The 21,978-nt window shown below is 38.1% G+C and overlaps 1 protein-coding gene across 1 annotated transcript in view; it reads right to left on the bottom strand.

Moving 5' to 3' along the window:
- The window catches only part of TOX (thymocyte selection-associated high mobility group box), a 250,895-nt gene that overhangs the window by 215,025 nt on the left and 13,892 nt on the right, over positions 1–21,978 (bottom strand). Inside the window, exons 2-3 of the mRNA XM_011982191.1 lie at positions 21,207–21,263; positions 20,475–20,547 (exon numbers count right to left, since the gene is read on the bottom strand). Coding sequence (XP_011837581.1) covers positions 20,475–20,547; positions 21,207–21,263 — 130 coding nt within the window. The remainder of the gene's footprint in view (positions 1–20,474; positions 20,548–21,206; positions 21,264–21,978) is intronic.

The following is a 21,978-nucleotide window of genomic DNA, read 5'->3' as shown; positions in this document are numbered from 1 at the left end:
TTGTGCCAAATAAATGGGTTCCTGTACTTCTAACAAAATGTCATACCCTAAAATGATTATGGTCATCTGTTGGTCACAAAGCTCGAGCTTGAAAAAAGAAATAAGCAAAACAGTGCTTGAACTCTCCAAAGTTCTCACTTCAGTTAACTTACGGGAAATCAGAGAAGAGAATTCCAAGTTGGGCACATGGAAGAAAAGAGTGTATAGCTGTCACTACAATCAAGAGCATACTTAAGATCAATAAAGGTAATGAAAAGAAAAGGCAATATAATGTAAAGAAAAAGAAATAGCTGTATATTAATAGAACATTCTGGGGAAGGCCTTCTCTGAATCTGTCTTTCTCTCTCTTGCACTGGGTTATAAACTTCTTGACGGCAAGCCTCAGAACTCTGAATCTGTGTAATCGCCCAGTAGTTAACCCAGTGCCTGACATATGAGAAGCATTCAGTATGTGCTTGTTGATATTAAGAGATAAACTGTCTAGATAGCTGTTTTCACTTATAGCTTAGAAATAACAAATATTTCACAGCATTTGATCAGTTTTAGATAAAAATATTTCTAAAGTGAATTGTGTAATCAATGCTTTATTTAAAAAGCTTATAGCTTCCTTTTTCTTGATAAATCAGACTTTTGAGTTGGAACATTAATTACTATAATTTGCCATAAAAGAGGATATTCTCAGTAGCTACTAAGTATGTGCTAAGTGTCATAGAAAATGACCCCAGGCCTTTATGCTTCTTAAATGCTTAAGGGTAGGTATTTTAAAAACAGTTTGTCCAGATCCTACATACCTGTCAGGCTGTCACGTTTTTGTGGTCAGTTAGCGGCCTGACATGGTAGCCAGCAGCCCTCTTTATAATTTGCTGCTGCTAAATGCAGTGGTCTAGGAAACCTTATCACTAACCCACCTAGGCTGTGTATAGGATGTGAGTTTCAGATAATCTGAATTATATCTCTTCTGGCTGCAACTTTTTAGAAACTAACTTCTGTGTGCTTGTCTTTACCCCCAGAAAAGAAAAAAAAAAGGTGTGTGAGCTCTAGAAAAGTGGCCATGTGATCATCCCATACAATGTAGAGTGACAACATATCTAAGATTCATTTTCTTTTAAAAGTAAAATTATTAAAGTAAATGCCAATTCCAAAGACAGTCAAATTTGGCAAAGTTTGTAATTAATAGGACTGTTAAACATCATCATAAAGTGTTTTTAAATATCAGCTATTAACAGAAAATGATATATAGTAGCCACAGAAATCCCTCTATGCTTTAAGAAAGTTCTATCTCCATATTTCTACCACAAAGTGGTATTTCAGAAAATGTGAGTAGGTACATGGTAGAGTGTAAAATACACTTAACTTGGACTCAGAAGACCCAGGCCTCAGCCCTGACAGCCCCTAGTACTGCAGCCTTGGGCGAGCCACTCAGTGCGTAGCTGCAAGATTGATAATCTGGGCCAGAGGATCCTAAAGGTCCCTCTCAGGATGAAATTCCCTGATTCTATGCTATTTCTTGAGTGGGACTTCATTATAGTATGTCTGTGTGGGGGTGTTTTATGCAAAAAGAAAGAAAGAAATGGTAAGTTCATTCAATCAATAAATTCACCAGCTGTTTATTTAACTCACTAGACACACCTTAAGTACCTACTGTACATCCAATACAAGACTGAGGCCAGTCCATGCTCCCTGGAGGCTCACCATTATCCAGTCGGGAAGGTAGCACTACACATAAAGTAAGCAGAAAAGTTTACATTCTTAGCCAGGCACATAAGGCCTTCAAGCATAACGGGATCCCAACTTACCCTTCCAGCCTTCTCTATAGCCATTCCAACCTGATAAATGCCACATTTTAAACACACCTACTGATCACCCCGCTGGTGAATATCCAGTGATCTTCCCACCACTCTGCCTTCTCCCCCTAGTATCTCAATCGGCCTGGTGACTTGCTTCTTCAAGGCCCAACTCATAGGTCATCTTCTCAGTGGCTCTCCAGCTCCTGTTTCCCCAGGCAGACGGTTTGCTTACCTACATTCCCCTCCAACTTCACCCTCAGCATTGTCACTGCACTTCTCACACTGCAGCAGTATCCAGTGTTCATAGGACTGCCTTCCCCGTGAGGGGGACTCATCAAGGACCGGGACCTTGCCTCTCTCTGATTCTACCTCCAGAACTAATGGAGTTCCAGACTTGGAGTCAGTACTTAAAAAGGGTGACTGAATAGAATTGAACTGGTCATGAGCAATGCACCGCATGAGTATAGACAGAAAGGACTACAGCTTTATCGAGGTGCAAGTTTCAAGAGTGGCAAAAAAATGAGACAAAAGGTTATACATGCTATCTGCACTCATTCAAGGGCATTAACGGGTTCTAGATTTGTTTCACTTAACTTTATGTTTTTTTCTTTCAGTCATTCATTGAACACACGAAATGAGCCCCAGTGGAGTCAATATTGAAACTGCACAATATCCTTGCACACTTTTGATGTGTCCTCTTTCTAGGATGGTCCATGCCCCCATGTCACTGTGATGACTTACTTCAGAGTGTTGCTGGCATCTTAGAGGACAGGTTTTAGTGACTAGCAAAGTCATGGACCAATAGGAAAGCCTGAGAGGAACGTGTAAGGAAAGCAATAGAAGAATGGAACTTGGTGGGCCATGAGTACAAACATCTCATTTTTTAAAACAACTAAAAAAGGAGGTGGGGGTAAGGGATTAGATTGATCAATATTTCTAAAATTGCTAAAATTTTAGAATTTCTGGACTACACGTGCATGTACTTCACAGCATTGTGCTACAGACTCTGCAAGGACTTCAATCTGATAAATGAGCTATTTTCCTTTAGCAATCTGGATTTGGATAAGAAAGCTTACACGATCTAGAATCCACTATTATTGCCAGTCCCATAAGGCTATAACCCTGGACAGTGAGAAATGAGATTAACAGCACTTGCCATTTGAGTGATGTTCAGGTACCATGTACTGCATAGAGTGATTCTATCATTTAACTTCTTAAAGTTTCAGGTCATCAGAAAGAAATGTGCTCCACCTACTGAAGTTTCAATATTTAACACATGATAATTTTCTGCCTCTCCTGCCTCAGGAGCACCAAATATTTGAATGCAAAATTTTCATAAGAACATAAGACAATTCAATACATTTATGGAATTCTTTAAAGAGAAAGAGGGAGGAAGGGAAAAAAAAAAAAAAAAAAAAAAAAACAAGTGTCCCTGTGTTTAGTCCAGAAGGAGTAGGGGAAGCACTGGGGAAGGGGGAGTGGAGAAGAGGTGGAAGGTGACTGCTGAAGGCTTTCATCATTACCAAAATTCCATTGGCTAGTTCCCTGTTTGCACCTTTGCATCCCTTTATTCGTGGTCTCACCACGAAAGCTACCACCTGCTAAAGAAACAGACTGGGTGCAATCTACAAAGGAAACATTTCTGGTTTCTGATTTAATGCTACAGTTATGTCCAGATTGTCTAGGCCCTGGAACACTACTGGTTAGTAAAGAACTTGATTACAAAGAAGGTTCCAAGTTTTATAAAAGCATATAACATTTCCAGCAGGCAGAAATATCTGTCTACCTAAGAGATGCTAGAATTACAGACCATGAAATTTTCCTCCAATTACACTTCAGATTTAAAAAAACGTGATCTTTGAGATTTGCAGACATTTTTGCAATTGATTGTCTTTGTTTCTGTGTTAGTCACATGAAATGCATCCTTATGTCATAGGAGCAAGGGCTTTTAAAAAAATTTTTCAATGACAAAGATGATTTAAAACATGAAAATGTTTTCTTTTTAAAACCAGTCTTTCTGTTTGACAGCACCAACTGGTTTGAGTCTAAGTAGCTTTCTAAAACATTCTTGATTTGTTGCACAGATTTATATCTTTTCATGTTTCCTCTCATCATTAAGCCAATTATGAAGGAATTATTACCTTTGCCCAATCTGATTTTTTATGGACTTCATTGAAATGGTCTCATCACTCACAATCCACTCATGAGATTGGTCCATTGCCCAGAAGTGCACAAATGATATTTCTGATGAACTCCCATTAGCCTTAGAGGAGTTACCGGTACACATATGATCCTCATCAAGAGATGAATATAGACTTCTATATATTTGAACGTGGTAATAGGTCCTTTCTTGCAAAACTGTGACCTACTGCTCTTCATACACATGGTTGTTAGCCGGTTAAATTTAGCTGGGCTTCGTATTTCACTGATATCCCATGTGAATTATTAGGAATCAACTCCCTAACATCAAGTCTTACAACTCTGTGTTCAAAGCAGAAACATCTTTGAAATCTTTCGAAGCATGAATTCATTAATAGATGATATACTAACCATTAGAACTAACTGCATGAATTTGTATCTGTTACCACGAATTTGTATAAAATAGCAGTGAGCTCCCCTTAATAAGAAATTCTTTTTAATATTGCTAATCAAAACATTTTAATTCTGTTATTAAAATAGCACCATGTGTTTGACCCAGTTGTGCCTAACTTATCATTCCTCAATAAGAACGAACTTTTTTTTCTTTTCTAAAGGAAGTTTATAAATATGCTAGTCACATATTTCCAAGTCTTAATTTAAAACCGATGGCTATAATATGAGCTACAAAAATGAAATGTTCTTTGTTCAGAGCCATAATTCAGAAAAGGGGTTATTTTACAAAGGCTTAGAAACCATATATTTTATAATTTCTTAGACACCAAAAATGAATTGTTTGCAAAAAAATCATAATATATGCTTCAGGCTATTGTGGTAAATGTATAGTATTGGGAAGATCTAATATATAGACAGATATAAACATATCTAGAAAGATATTTAGATAGATAGATAGATAGATACATACATACATACATACATATTCCCTATGAGCACTCTTCTAAATAACACCAGGGGTGCACACTCAGGAACACAGATTAGCTCAGCTCCTTGACTTCACTGCAATGTTACTCAAAGCAGAAGAATAGACTTTTTGAAAGAACTTTTCTTTTTCCCACTTAGGTTTTCAAACAATAGCAGATTTCATAGTTTTAATATGAACAAAGTCTGCTCGATCCTTCAAAGTTACATTAAAAAGACAGTTGCTGATCTACCAAAGTTTGTAAACAGGTAATTTTAGAAACATTATGGTAGCTGTAAAATATTTTTTAAATTGTTTTTATCATTGCTATAGTTTTTGACTTGATTAGTCAATAACGTAGCAAACCTTGAGGTTCACAAAGTTGTAAAATTCTGAATTGAGGCTTCAGGAAATGTATTTGGTTTTCATCAGCATACAAATAGATAATTGCTTGTTTTGGGACAGAAATGCTTTACAACTAAAGTACTTTTCCTCGGAGGAAATCGTACTGTCATTTGTTTTTATTTTCAAAATGAAAACAAATGGCACTATAATTCCTAAGGGCAAAAATGACTTCAGTCTATTTCTTTTCCTATACACTCTCATTTATTCATTTTTAGTTAGATGGAATATAGATATAGTTCCCCGCTCCATCCCCATGACTTCCACTGCTGCAAAATGTATTCAGTCGCTGTACAGTAATTAACAGCTCTTGACTGGAAAACTGCCAGCATGTACAACGTGACACTCTCTCTTTGAACACTAACAAAGTGCATAAGTAATTTATGTTGGATTAAATATCCCTAACAGGGACCCTTACGTAACCCAATCACTTTAAACAGGCTCCACATGCGTGCTCCTGTGCAGTGAAAATGTCAGACAGTGATAACCCACTAATAGCACAATTCTAACTATATTCCAGCCATTAGCATTTTATGACATCAATCCTCATTAAACCTGGCAAGGAAAAAGATACTAATGTTTCCCAATTTTACAGACAAGGTGGAAGAGAAATGGAGAAAATGTAGACAGGTGCTGTCTCCCAAAAAGGATTAACATTTTTTAAAATGTGGTAGCAATTTTCTGTTAGTACCTTTGTTTGCATTGAAAGAGACAACAAAGAGGTAATGGCTACAAGGACCTCGATGGAATCCAGCCAAGAGTGAAAGAAAAGACTGGTATTTCAGCCATTGTGCTCACTGCTAAAGCACTGTGCCAACTCATCTTCCAACCCATTATATGAAATTTAATTTAACCTGCTATGCAATTAATTCAGATGTTCAGCCTATTTTTCTCATGGCAGAATCCCTCACACAATGCCTTATTTAAATATTAATCAGTCCTCTTTCAGTTAGGACTAATTTGCTTCACAGGGTTTCTCTCATCTTCTGATTGCAGGAAAATGGAGGTAACTTGCAACGTTTGAGGATAATTAACATGGTATTTTTATAATACTGATACATCAAATGGGACCTTAATGAACCCCGCTGATTCCATTTAGTAAAGCATGCCTCAAAGTTATAATCAGGAGGAAAGCCATTGCCATCTGTTTAAAATACTAAGGAGCACAATTTAAACACAAAATGCTTATTTCTCTAAACTGTCTATTGTAGAGGTCTGCAAAAGTCATTTTTCTATGCAAACTAATTGTACAGTATTTTAATTTAAACCTCTTATTGCATATATACAAAGCAGTGACATCTTAAGATGTAGGGGCCCTGTTTAATTAAATGTTGACAACCACAGAAATAAGTAATGTTTGTTAGTGTTACTTCTCTTAAGCACGCTGCACAGTTGCTGCTAAAGCGATGGTAGTAAGTTGTACGTTACTAATGACTCTAATATTAATTTCCCAGTCTTTTGTTTAATATTTGAAGAACTTTTCTTAACAAAAGCCACTGAAGCTCTACGAAATGGAAAAACATAAGCATACGTGCTCGTTTGCTGCTTCTAACGTCACTAAGTAAACAGGTTAACATTTACACACGGCCAGTTGTTCACAAAGTGTTCCATCTGCTTCCAGGCAGGTTGAAGGTCAATGTTTTAGGCTTTGAGCTGTTCTAGAGTTCCTTGGTAACATCTAGGTTACTGAGGCTACTGGCTCCCAAGGTCATTATCAAAGCACTCAACATGTTCCAATGGTAATAAAACATGATTGATAACAGACTGCTTATTTACAATGTTTACACTATGGCCACAAGGATTTCCTCTGTTAACTTTGGGAAGAGTAGGCATTACCTGTGTATGTTTTCAATGAGAATCAGAATCTCCTCTCATTTTTTCTATAAAGCTCTTCCATCCACATACTGAGTCATTGTGTCAGAAACATCATACATCAGAATTTCATGGCAAAAACACATCTAAATATTTGATATGAAGTTTCACATTCATATTAATTGTTAGTCAATCAATACAATTATCAACTAAGATGTATTTGCCATATGCAGAGAAAAAAATTATTGGGGGTACAAAGAAGTATAAGCAATTGTCCACTTTGGAGCCCAGTTAGGTATGACAGGTGAGCAAGAGAAGCCACAGGTGTGAAAAGAACAAGGAAGAGATGAATTAGATTGGAGAAAGGGGATTAGATTAAGGCATTATAGAAAATAATAACTCATACTTAAAGTTCTGATATTTCATTAGTCTCAACTAATGGCACATTGAAATTCTTTATATGTTGGTTACTTCATTGAGTTTGAAAACTTCTAGGACAAGATGTACAAGTTTCTCATCCCAGTGCCCATTGCAGGTGCCTGTGTTTCACACTGACTGAGCATACGTCAACCATTTATTGATTTTATATAAGATTCATGTGCTTAAGTATTTGGCCAACACTTAACTGGGCACACGCTATGTTCCAGACACTGTTCTAATCATTGGGTATAAATTAGGGAACAAAAATATGAGGCATGTATATCCCTGCTCTCAAGGAGCTTAAATTCTAGTGGGGAGAGGCAAACAGGGTCAACCAATAAATGAGAAAACTTCCAAGCACACAGATCTGTGAAGAGTGCAAAGTAAGATGTAAGGATTGAGATTGAAGAGTGAAGATGTTTTAGATTGGGCAATCAAGGAAGCCCTCTCTGAGGAGGTGACATTTAGGCTGAGAATTGAATGACAACAAGCTAGCTTCAAGGAAGATTGTTCCAGACTGAGCGAGCAGATTGGGCTGTGACCCTGAGGTGGGAATAAGTTTGGCCAATGTGAAGAACATTAAAAATAAACTAATAAATAAAGCAGAAAAAAAATACAAAATGAGATTGGAGGGATGGAAAAGGTCTGGAAAATGCATGGTCTTGAGTACATAAAGAGAAACTGGGTTTTCCCTTTCAGTGCAATGAAAAGAAACTGAAGATCTGTGTGTGAATCAGTGGCGTCATCTGACTTAATGCTTAATGTTTTCTCTCTCTATCTTCTGGGTGAAAAAGGGATGGTAGGGGAGTAAGAGGAAAATCAAGGAGACTAGTTAGAAAGCCTCTACAGCAATCCACATGAGCTGCGCTCATGGTTTGGCTAGAGCAGGAACATCAGAAATTGAGAGGAAGAGATGGACCCAATATGAGAGTGAAGGAGAAGTGTGGGATTCAAGATGACCTTAAGGATGTAGCCCTAAGTAACTTGGATGAAAATACTGAAAAGTTTAAGGGAAAAGTCTAGAGTTCTCTTATGGTCATGTTAAGTTTATAAGTGGAACTGTGACACAGTAAAATCAAATAATGGAAATAATGTCCAATGTTACTTAAAATTTTAATATTTACTATTATGTTAATGACACATTGAATAATTTATTTCATATTCACTATTATTAATGACTCCACCAACAAATATTCTTTTCAGTTTTGTGATGGCTCCTTCCTCGCAGTCTCGGGAGCACACCCCACAGTCAGGTGCCTTGGAACCTCTGCCCATGTCATCACCTCCAATTGCATTCCTCTTCCTTCACCTATCCCTCTGGCTAACGCCTGCGCTTTCTTTAATAATAATAAAGCTCTGACATTTAGGATTGCTTTGTGAGTCCAGGCACTGTGTTAGGTGCTTCAATTACACCACTTCACTTAAAGCTCATGGATACCCTCTAAGGTCAATGTTATCTCAATTTTATATAATAAGAAACCGCTGGGTGCAGTGGCTCATGCCTGTAATCCCAGCACTTTGGGAGTCCAAGGCTGGTAGATCTCTTGAGGTGGGTAGATCTCTTGAAGTCTCTTCGAGACCATCCTGGCAAACATGGTGAAACCCCATCTCTACTAAAAATACAAAAAAAATCAGCTGGACGTGATGACAGGCGCTTGTAATCCCAGCTACTTGGGAGGCTTAGGCTTGAACCTGGGAGGTGGAGGTTGCAGTGAGCTGAGATTGCAGCATTGCACTCCATCCTGGGCCACAGAGTGAAATTCTATCAGAAAGAAAAGAAAAGAAAAGAAAGAGAAGAGAAGAGAAGAGAAGAGAAGAGAAGAGAAGAGAAGAGAAAGAGAAAGAAAAAAAGAAAAGAAAAGAAAAAGAATAAAAGAAATCAAGGCTAAGAGAAGTTAAGATTCAGTTTGGATATCTCTCTTAAGAAGAAGCCTCTCCTCGTAGCCAAAGCTTGGCTATGCCCATACTCCTCTTAAGTCCAGAGCATGCCTCTCCTATTGTGAGTTGGACAGGATTTAAAACATGGTCCCCAAATTCTTTGACACTCCTCCTATGAGATCCTAGAAGGCTCACTCACCATTCTATTGCCAGGCTGATGCCCCTAGCACATAGTAGGCACTCAGTGAAAAACACATGCTGAAAATGAACTGTCTACAGTGGTTATAAGGAGCTGGCAGAGGGAAGAATGAGGAGATACCAGAGGATGCAGGCTTTCAGTTGGGGATGATGAAAACTTTGAGGAGATGAGTGGTGGTGGATGGTTGCACAACAACGTGAAAGTCCTTAATGCCACTGAACCTGCACACTTAAAAATGGTTTAAATGGTAAATTTCATATTATGTGAATTTTTCCACAGTAATAAAAAGGTCAATGCCCAGTCGCCACTATTACAAGAAAGGAGGGATCAGCTAGAATTTATTCCAGACATAAATGTAAATGTTTGCTAAGGTATGAGGTAGGACAGTCTGTCATCAAGAAAAGTGGTCTTAGTCGAATTGGGGCAAATCATAATTATATATCCAATCTCTCCATCATGTCAGGGGAAGGAAACTATTTCCGACAGAGCCCACACTGTAATGTATTTAAAGACTGTGTTCACAGCAGACTGCCTAGCCTCTTGAGTGATCTATTCTAGAGAATGTGTTTTCTGGTAGCAAGAACATGTGAGGCTGCTCCTGTGACCTCAGCAGATAGGGCAGCCTCAACATAGACATTGACAGTAATGGCTTAGCTGCTCCTGCCCTTTCAGACTGAAAGTCCTTGGAATCTTCAGGGAAGCAGGCTGAAAGAAAATGTACCCAAATAAAAATCTGCAAGTGGCCAAGATTTTGCTCTGTACATGGACCATCCATAAAGGGGCCTTCCAGGTATCCTCCCCAACCAGTTCCCATAGGACTGACAGAGGCCAACTTTTTGAAAACCCTTCCTGCAATGTCGAGGAGCTCTTCCTGGTCTCCCATCCAATTGCTTATCCCGTGCAGTTTGAGAGATTGTATCTGTCTCACAGTTTAAAGACAGAACAGCTGCCAACAGGCCCAAATGATCATTAATAAGTTAACCGTTACCAGATAAGATTGAAATCTATGCCAGTCTTATTTTAAAGTAATCTCTATGATAATTACTACACAAACTGCTGCCCAAATGCCAGCGCTGACGCAGGAGCGAGGGGGTGAGGTTAGGCATCTACTCCTAGCTCAACTGGAGAATATAGCCTTATCCAGATATCGTTCCCTATCCCCACTCTGTCCCCCACCTCCACCCCCACGAAGAGCAATATCAAATGCTTAAAATGGAGTATCAGTGAAAGGTGACACTTGACACAACTTCCTATCGCCTTTAAAATGAAAACAGAATGGCTTGGTCCTGTCAGTCTGATGCTATCATCCAAGCCCAGTGTTAAGCAGGAAAGTCCTGGAAGACAGCTGAAGAACTCCCTCCACCCTCACTCAAGAAAACCTAAGGTGAATTTCTAAGCAGCATCTCATCTTCACCCCACCAGCTCACCATCATCCCCTTTTGCATTTGGGTGTTTGAGAGTAAGGGAAGAAAATGGCAAGTCAGAGAAAGAAAAGGCAATAATAATTAGAACAAATACCTTCACAGCTCTCATTATGCGCCAGGTGCCATTCAAAGGCCTTGCAAAGAAGTTCATTTTGTCCGCACAGCAACCCTATGGGGTAGGAACGAGTATCATCCCCATTTTATAAGTGAGCAAATTGAGACACACAGAAGTTAAGAACCAGCTCAAAGTCTCAGGATCAGGAAGTGGAAGGGAAGGTGGAAAGAGGGGAAGAGCAAGATCCTGGGACGAGCCGCCCTGGAGGTGCCCTGGTCCTTCCGCGCACACCTGGGAGGATCAGCCACAGGGAATAGGGCGGCACACTTGTCTTCCCAACTGCACTCCAACCACCCCAGTTTATCTTGAGTTCCACTTTCACAGAATGTTACCATACTCATTAGCCTACTCTGGTACTAAATTTGTCTAGCTAGATTTCAGCTGGAAAAAATACTAAATTAATTACTATCCATAAAAACATAAATCCATAAACTTAATCCAATAAAACAACATATTTTTATTGCTAAGCAACATAAATGTGTGTGGATGAAAATTAGAGCCAATAATTTAATGTAAGTTATGGTGACTACAGCAAAACAGGAATTCTCAAATGATGCTTACCCTCTATTTCTTAGTTTTCAGAGACAGGATCTTACTATGTTGTCCAGGCTAGAGAACAGTGGCTAGTCACAGAGGCCATCATAGCTCACTGCAGCCTCCAACTCCTGGGCTCAAATGATCCTCCTGTGTCAGCCTCCAAAGTAGCTGGGGACTACAAGTGCTTGCACACCCGACTCCAATTTTTTATATTTGCTTAAGCAAACAAACAAAAGCCATGCATTTCATTGCTAACATCTAATCTCTCAGAGCCTACAAATAGCCACTCACTTTTTTTTTATCCATTATTTATTTACTCAACAAAACATTTAGTGAAAAATTTTGTGTGCTGAAGGTGCTGGATACTCAGGCTGCAAAGCCAAAAATGTCCTGAAAAGAATTTTTCTTTTTAGATCAGTGATCATAGAGAAATAATCATAATAACAAAAACCATGATGAAACAATGATGGTGCAAAAAGGACAATGACAGCTTACACTTACAGGGGTTCCCGTGTGCCAGCCAGAGGGCACTGTTCTAATTGTTTGCATAGGTGAACTCATTAAAGCTATTGTGACAGCATTATGAGGTGGTTACTATTAGCCTCACTTTACAGAGGAGGAAATGGCCCAGAGAAGTCATGCAACTTCCCTTGGCCACACAGCTTCAAGAGGTCAAACTGCCCTGCTGGCCCAGGCACTAACTCTAGTATTTGCCTCTCACCATCACATATGGTTGTTCCCCTAGCAGTTGTATTCAGAGTATTCTGGAAGCTCAGGAAAAGAAAAGCAGGTCAGACTTAGGTAGTGGTTAGGGGATATTAGAAAAGCTTCCAGGAGGAGGTGCTCTTTGAGTTGAATATTTAAGTATGAATAAGAGCAATGAGGTGAAAAGGATGAGTGTGGGATGTTCTTTACTCCTGGGAAGGAAATGCAATATCTAAAGGCATGAAGAATAGCTGATCCCTTTTGGAAACTACATCGTTTGCCAGAGATGGACTGCAGATGACATTTCAAAGAACAGTGAGAGAGGCCCAGGCTCTGGCCTCTCATCCCTGCAACAGCATCTTGTCCCACTCAGTGAGGGAAAACTGTGTTATCTCTAGTGCGTCTTATCCTGCATTTTATTGAAAATTGTCATTTAAATTTTTAACAATTTCAGGACCTTGTTAGTCTCACCAGAGAGTTAAACTTTTAGACATCCTAAACATACCTATGTCCAAGTCCTCTAACCAACAGTTAATCTGTGTGTAGTGGTGAGGTTCCTTCTAAAATTATTAATGAAAATACCATCCATCAATCAAACTAAGTTACATTCAGATGTATTAGGTAATTCATCCTTCTTTTTCTATAGTATCAGTGTTTATAGATGAAATTGTTTTATTTATTACTGGTCTTAACACTGATCTCCCTGATTCTTCATAAATTTGGGGTATGTGTGTATGTGTGTGACTCTGATGTTATTTGTCTTAATAAGGTTCGTGACAAACAGATTGCATTATTTTTGCCTGGGTCACCTTACTGTCTTTTACAAAAACATAGACCCTGTGTGTGTATATTCCTTCCTTAGCCTTCATGCATTTCTCCCCTTCATGAAGAGGCCTTCAAAACAATGGTCTTTCTGGATTAATATCTGGCAGTTCCTTATATGACCTGGAATGCGTGTCAAGAGCTGCTCAGAGTTTGACTACATGGGCTTTTTGGGGATATTATTCAGTCATTTTCTCATCTGTCAGAAATATCCTACTTTGTGAATCCAGATGGCCTCTGTATTGGAAAGTTAAAACCCAACTATCGGAAGCTCCAATGTTTTTAAGCTTTTTTTTTCTTTTTTTTTTTTTTTACTTTTCCTTCTCTGTTTGATTACATCTTTGCGTGTTTTTTCACACATTATCAAATGCTGGTATATTTCCTTTTGGATTTTTTCTGAATGTCTAACTTTTTAAATCTTTTTTGAATTTTGTCTCAACTGCCCCCTTTCCTGCTTCTGTCTTTCTTAAGGTCCTGGTAAAATTCAAAGTAGAGTCAGACTGTCAGTCTGCTTACTCTCATGTTCCTCTTGTGAAGTGTTAGGCCTGTGTTATAGTACTCGTAATTCTGTATTTAAAACAATGAAAACAAAATAAAACTGCTTTTTCTCGTCTTTGGGTCTACACATTTCTTCATTCTCTTTGTTAATTAAGAATTTTCTGTAATCCCAGCACTTTGGGAGGCCAAAGCGGGCAGATCATGAGGTCAGGAGTTTGAGACCAGCCTGGCCAACATGGCGAAACCCCCTCTCTCCTAAAAATACAAAAATTAGCCAGTTGTGGTGACGGGTACTTGTAATCCCAGCTACTCGGGAGGCTGAGGCAGGAGAATTGCTTGAACCTGGGAGGCGGAGAATGCAGTGAGCTGAGACCATGCCATTGCACTCCAGCCTGGGCGACAGAGCAAGACTCTGTCTCAAAAAAAAAAAAAAAAAAAAAAATTGAATTTTTTTCTTCTTCAGCTATTATCCTAACAAGCTACTACTCTTCCTTTCTTAAGATCCTGAAAAAACATCAAATGTGTGTGTTCATCTATTTTGTGTTAATGTTGAAAAAGGATCATGAAATAGTAACATTACACAGGACAATAATAAAATCAGAGAGCTCCAAGACAGTTTCAGACAGCATCTAGTGTCTCTACGACTTTTGCAATGCCAGACTTCCCTGTGGAAGAATTTCCGGATGGTGACACTAATTAAATCCTGAATTAGGTATCCAACATGAATGTTATGTGTATCTACTTTAATCATATGCCACAGTTAAAATGGTAAACTCAGGCAATTTACTTTAACTGAAGCCTTTAAAATATTACATTTCAATCTGTCATCACGGTTAACATATCATTTTTCTATAAAGAAAGAAACTAAGTTCCTTTCCTAATTTATGGCTACCTGAACACAAAGTTGAGGTGGGAGTTTTCTAAACTTTCATGAATCAAATAAATGCCTATACAAGACTAGTAAGGCAGATGACAATTAAATAGCAGGAGCAACACGGTTAGGTTGGGTTTGGTTTTCTTGTAATCAGAAATTTGTTCTTTGCTTGAGCTATCTCCTTTCTTATGTAGAGCTGAGTCATCAACATTTTTCTCACATTCCATCTGAGATTTTCAGCCAATAGTATCATTTTTCAATAACAACAGTAGCTATTTCAGAGAGATTATACTACTTACTTTTCCTCATGTTGATAAGGCATAAGCCACAAATGTCCTTAAAAGTTCAGGTTCTCCTTGGCACCATGACATTCTATTAGAATTTCAAGTCGGTAGGAATTTTGGATTTGATGAGATTTGGCCTCTGCCTGTTATCACCTGAAGAAACCTTTCCCCTAAAAGGGGAGCTATTTGCTATCTCCCCAGGCTCACTAATTAACAGGAACCCTGGAGACAGGACGCTTGGCTCTCGGGCTGGCGCACTACCCCCACATCACTGGCCTCTGTCGTCTTGGGCACTTTTGACTTTTTAAAACATAATGTGTACTTATTTTCCCTTGGGTTAGTTCCGTTTTGAAGCCAGCAAGTTAACTGATAAAATGGCAGCAAAAAGGGACAGCGTCCGGCTGTCCTGCAGCCTGCCCTGCCAGGCTGGAGCAGTGTGTGATGAAATCTCACTGGACTCGGGGAATGCCAGTAATTCTTCGACAGCTCTGAACCAGCTTCAGCCTCAGGCAAAGGCACTTAGATTCTTCAGGATTTTGTTTTCTTCATCTATGAAATGACAGTTGGGCTAAATGACCTCTGACCTCCCTACCCCGCTTTAGAATTAAAACAATATTCCCAAATACACTGAAGTCACTTACGAACCACACTGTGGTAATCCTACATTATGTCAATTCACATCAATCATTCATTAGTGGACTTATCTAAAAAAGTCTCAGCAAGCCTGATTAAGCAAAGAATGTCAAACTCAACCAACCTTCATCAAATGGATTTGATACGAATTGCAAGTGTATTGTTCACATACCTTTATGATTGAAAGCAACAATTATCAAATATTTTCCAATCTTCTAATGAATCTAAAAACTGTATATGAAGTGGAAATAACTATCGTTACACTTTCTTTCTTTCCTATTCCTTACCACAGTTGCTTTGGATTGCTCACTGTTCAGCAGTGCTCCACACTTCCCTTTGCAGTGAACAAGCAGACGACTGAGGGAGTAAGAATTCTTGAATTTTTGTTTACATCTTCATTATTTCCCTATGCCCAACGCATTTCCCAGCTGATCTTCATGAATGCTCCCTCCTCTGTTGATCTCTTATTCCCTCTCATTATCCTCCCAACAGGATAATGTCCTTCTATTGTCCATTTTTTTCTCATTACTCTCTTATCATTACCCTAACTACTTCATTCTGGCATCTCGCTGATTTCCCCTTTAGGCTAAACATTAAAGAATCCTAAACATTTCTGTAAATTGTTGAAAGAGGTTTGTTTTTACCTTCAGAAAACTATCCAGCAGAAATAGAAAAGCTTTATGTATTTACTTTCTGGTTTTGGACAGAGGAGAGCTAATTTAAATAATTTTTTTTAAAGTATGAGGTTGAAGAAGAAACAACACATTATTTATTGAATTAACACTTCATAATTAACACTTGAGTTTGATCTACTCACAAAATTTTATACTCATTAAAGGAAAAATGTAAAATAACTCATAAAAATACAATCATTCCAATGTTCCTTATTTAACAGAAATCCACGGAGAATTTCAAATGTGAAAAATAATTTAATCAAAACTGGACTCAAAGAAGCATCAATTTCCTTCCATCTCAGAAAATTCAGAGATGGAATTTGCTATCTTAGACCATCAGCAGCAATGACTGAGGCCCCTCAAATTAGGTACAGCAGTAACCTCCCACCCTTGACAAAATGATGGGCATTTTGTCAAGCTCAACAAACACTAATTTGAGTGCTAATATTCTGTGCTAAAGGCACTAATCATTAGTTAAATAAACAAACCATTTGAGTGTATAACTGTCAACAAGACCAAAACCTGCTCACAGAGGGATCAACTTCATGCCCCAGCCAACTACTGAAGTGCAATAGACCCAAATATACAGCACTGCTGAGTCACCAGGGCCACATCTGCACAGCGCGACCAAAGCACACGTTGACTAGAAAGTCCAAGGGTAGTTCAGGAAGAATCACAAATCAGAACTGTCTTTGGATCCCCATGCTACTCACTGCCTTAGGAGCTGGTGCTCTGGGCCTGGGATGGCCCCGCCTCTCTGACCCTCCCACTCCCCTCACTGGTCTTTTCTTCCTGGTTCCTGGCTCCTTGGCTGAAAACAAAACAAAAACCTGTGAGCAGGACACACCCTTGCTTCAAAGCCTCCATTGGCCCTCAGCAACCAGGTGAGGTCAAAATAAGCTTTAGCATCAGATGGGACAATTCTGTGCTCCCATCACTCACTGGTAGGGACATCTTTGACCGTCAGTAGGGGGCACTTCATAGAAGGGACTCCGTGTGTGTGTGTGTCTCTGTGTGTGTGTGTGTGTAAATGTGTAAAACATTAAAGGAGCTGGCATCGGGTGCTTTATTTTCATTTCAGAAGTATTTTCATTTTCCTTTAATAGGTATTAAATATACATTGTTTTCCTCCCTTTCTCTATTTAATTGCTGGGTTGATTTCAAATTTCTTAATATGGCGCACCCCACTCTTACCATCTGAACTAAACTGTGTTGCTCTGGCATCTTCTTTCATTCCCCCATCCTGAGTCCCACTCAGGGGCATCAGTCTCCCCAAACTCATCAGGCAGGAGTCCACGACCTGTTCCTACAATGCTGTTTACCATTTCTCCCCTTCAAAATGTGTACTCATTATTTAATCTCAACCTGTATGTCTTTGCAAACTCCAGTGAGCTACAGCTCCTTTCTGTGCTCACAGGACATTCATTCATTCATTCATTCATTCATTCATTCATTCACTCATAGCAATTCTACTTTGTGTTTAGAAGCATGGAGGCTAGCACCAGCCAACATGAATCAAATCCTAGCTTCACCACTTGCTAGCTGTGTAAACTCCAGCAAGTACTTCATCTTTGTGCCCCAGTGCCTTTAGCTACAAATCACAGTTAAAAACGCTAGCGTCAGAATATCTGACATATGGTAGGAAAACAATAGGCGTCAAAGTTAAGGGTCTTGGATTCTTGTCTTGGATCTGCCCATTATTACAAGGGTTAATTTAGGCAAGTCGATGAAATCAACACTGTCTACCATCATTATGCTATATGTAAAATGAGGAGGAGTGAAATAGTCGCTCTGAAGTCTCTTCTACATTTAAAATTCTAAAATTTTCTCTTAATCTGTTGATTTGTAATCCCTGAGTTACGTTATGTATATTATGTAAGTTTTCCTTGCATTAATGTGCCCATAGAATTCCTTAAAATATTGCCAGATCAAATGCAACTGAAAAGAAAATTCTCCCTAGTTTTCTTTTCTCCATATAGCATGCTCACTTTAGTTGGTAACACTTGTGCTACAGCCAAAGAGGTTTCTAATAAAATACAAATAGTGTCCAAGTATTAAAGGATTCTGATCGCTACATAGTAAAGGGTTACGAGCCCAAAAATCCAAGATTACAGGAATCTGATATTTATGGGTGTTTGTACTGCATGTCAAGGAGCCCTGAGTATTGCCTGCCAAGAATCAGTTCTTCAACCAAACAGCATTTCCTCTCATTCACATCTACATTAACATCCTTCAAATATGACTCTACTTAATACTGAAGTCAGAATACCATTTCAGAGCTTACTGAATCAGAGACTTTCAGAGCCAGAGGGAACTTTAGCATTTTAAAGATAAATATGCTCCGTTTTTGTCAGATACCACCTTTGTATATTAACCCGTAATCTTAACAAGGGAGGAATAACTGAGAATAATTTACTTCTTTACAGGAACTACTTGCATTTTTATTATTATGAAAAAGCATGGGGGATCTAAAGTATCACACAACAGGTTCCCCACAAATTCATCTTTGCTGATTGTGAAGTCCATACACCTAGTTCTAATAACATAGCTTGAAATTTAGTTCCATGTGATGTCTACATCTAATCTTATTTGTAAAGTCATCATATGGTTGAAGCCATAAATGAAGTGTGACTCTAAAGTAACATAGCTAATTTTTAAGCAAACATTATATACCAGAACTTTACCATGAGTATTAACTCATCCTTTTTAAGGCATTAAAGTTATCTTGAGAGTGTTCTTTTATATTGTAAATCAGTAATTTATAATTGTATGTATTTATGGGGTACAATGTGATGTTATCATATACAATGTGGAATGACTGATCAAGTTAATCAACCTATCAGTCACCTCACATAGCATTTTTTTGCGATGAGAACATCTTAAATGTACTCTCAACAATTAAGAAATATACAATATATTATTACTAAATATAGTCACCATGTTGTAGAATCGATCTCAAAAAACTTATTCTCCTGTCTAACTGAAACTTTGTACCCTTTAACCAAAACTCCCCATCCTCTACTCCCAGCCCCCAGCCTCCGGTAATCACCTTTCTACTCTATCTTAAAGTAGTCAACTGGATCCATACTTATCTCAAAACTCTTGTTTTGAAATTACCTACTTTCTTTTCTGTGTGTGTGTGTGTGTGTGTGCATTTGTGTGTGCCTGTGTGTAAACTTTATTTTTCCAGTAAATGAAATTGTAGAAACTATCAAAAAGTCAACTAGATATGTGTTAAAGTACAGCAAAATGTTATGGTAGAATCTAGCTTTATTTTAAATTATGTTTGAATGTTTATTCTTTGTTATTTTTATTTTTATTTATTAATTATTATATAACTAATATGTTTGAATATTTTCAAAATAAATTATAGGAAAAAATAAGAACTTAGTAAAATAGATAATCTATTGACTAACAGACTGGCTCTATAAAATAAACTATATAGCTAAACTAACGTTCATAGGTATCATGTCTTATAACTCCTTTTTCTATAGAGTTATAGAAAAGGTGTTCCATCCTGTTTCAAACAATGGCAATACTCTTGGGTCAACTGTGTAGTGTTAAAAGGAATATCACTTCTTTGGAGCTAGAAATTCCTGAAATTGTATTCATTATAGAGCATGGAGGCAACTTCATGATTTCCTTCACTAGCCAGAAATGCAAGATGGATGTGTAGCCCCGAGTAGTGCTATCATCCCTCTAGTACAGCGTGCTTTTTGAAAGGACTATGTAGGCAGGAATAGAGATTTGATCAAACATGTGGAACTGATTGATGCTGGCATTCAGCCCTGAATTCATTTAAATTATGATGCCAAATACAGTAGAGAGGGACCAAGACTTATGAATGGATACTTCCTGCCTTTGAATGGCACTGAACCCCAAGGGGTCCCCTAAACCATAAGTCTTGCAACCACAAAATGTACTCTTCCTTTTTTCTGTTCCCTTTTCTCTTTTGGAACCCACCAAATTGTCTGTATATAGCTTTTTCCCTGAGCCAGCTCTGGTGTAACACTTAAAAACCACAGAGTTATGCTGGGAGGTTAGCACCCATTCCATAATAAAACTGTGAAATTGTTTCTTGTTCAGAAAAGCTACGGTGGTATCCTTAAAGGCTTCAGAAGGAAAAAAAATTCCATTTTTCTCTTTCATGGCACTCATCAAAAAAAAAAAAAAAAAAAAAGGTGGACGACAGCCACCAACACTGTGTGAAGCAACAGCTCTGCCAAAACTGTGAATAATTAACAGATTTGAAAATATAAGTAGCTTAAGCCAATCACACATTTGGCAGAGGTGAAAGTTGACTGTGGTAACTTGCTACTACAAGCGCACTCTTCTTCAAAAACAAGATTTCCCACCTGTCCCTTGCTGACTACAGAGAGCTGAATCCCCATCCACATTTCCACAAGCTATGATGATGCCTCCAAAATCCTGGAGGAGACAACAGAATATTTATAACATTTTATATTCAAAGCATTTCAGAGAGTTCTCTGTAAAAGAAATTTTTATGATTTAAAGTAAATTAGCTTATTTCCCCAGAAATAGATGCTTCCTTCACCTAACACAGATGATTTTAAAAAATCTAAATCTCTCTTTTTATTGTTAAAATAGAGGGTTTTAAGATTCTCCACCAGGACTCTTTCAAAATGTAACCCATTTCCTCTTCACACCTGACTAAAGACTGGACAAAAGTTGAACAATGTATTTCAAGGATGAATGGCATCACTCACCTAAATGTCCCCTTCAAGGGAAAAATATTATAAACCAACTCCTTACCAAAGACAAGAAAGCATAAAATGAAAAACCAACAGATTAATTATATGAATAATCGGCTAGACACATGTTTTACTGCTTTCAAAAATTCATTTTAAATTGAAGTATTAGCTGTGGAATGGCTTAGGGCACTGAGGCCATCATTCCATTTAACCTATACATATCATTTCTCTAAGCAAAAATAGTGCACAATCACTTTGTACAGAATTGTTCTAATGTAATAAAATAATGTAATTGTTATTATTTTCCAGCCTTTCTTGGGTGAAAAGTAGACTCTTTTTTCCTAGACAATTTCACTGTTTTCTCCAACTATTTACCTGTTCTTTTCTACTTTCCCATGATTCTTCTTTCTTAATTTTTACATCCTCCATTACCTGCAGACACATCATATTTTTCTTATTATTTAAACAAGCTATATTTAGAAGCAACTGCACTGTGTTTCTTTTCAAATATGAAAGAGAGTTTCACCTTTGATAGCACACATCTGTTCTTTTCTATGTTTATGTGATGGTGGTAATAAAAGATTTTTCAAAAATGCCTCAGAGCTCAAGATTTTATTTTTTAAATAATTCATAGGCAAGCCTTGTAACTGGTGCAAAAATAATTCTGCTGCTGAGACGCAAAGAAATCATGTTTGATGTTTAAGAGCCAGGATTATATTTCCTACCCATGGTTGTTATTTGAATAATGGCACAGTCTAGATGCATAGTAGTTTGGTCTGTAGAATACAGCAAGGTCACTACGAATTCTGGAGCATTTTCAGCCCCTCACATATCTCTCAAGTTCAAATGAGTCCCAACCCATTGGGAGGCAAACCCAATGTGTGCTCAAAACATCCAAACCAGACAAGCAAAATTCTGGGGTCCTGTGCTTCATTCTACTCCTCACCTGCCTGAAAAAAACTAGTGGTCTTTTCTAACTCAGGGAAGGATTAAGTAATAATTTAGTAGAAGCTGACTTTTATAGGACTCAAAAACAAAATTGCTGGCAGAGTACCTGTGATTATCATGGAATGAGGCCAAAATATTTGAACGGCTTCTTTTGCCCTTGACTTCAGAGTGACTTTACCAGAATGTTAGAAGTAAAACA

This window comes from Mandrillus leucophaeus, unplaced genomic scaffold, assembly GCF_000951045.1.
Source record: "Mandrillus leucophaeus isolate KB7577 unplaced genomic scaffold, Mleu.le_1.0 Scaffold236, whole genome shotgun sequence".
Taxonomy (NCBI): Eukaryota; Metazoa; Chordata; class Mammalia; order Primates; family Cercopithecidae; genus Mandrillus; species Mandrillus leucophaeus.
Note: the sequence above shows the minus strand (reverse complement) of the source record. Positions and strands in the feature narration are given on the sequence as shown.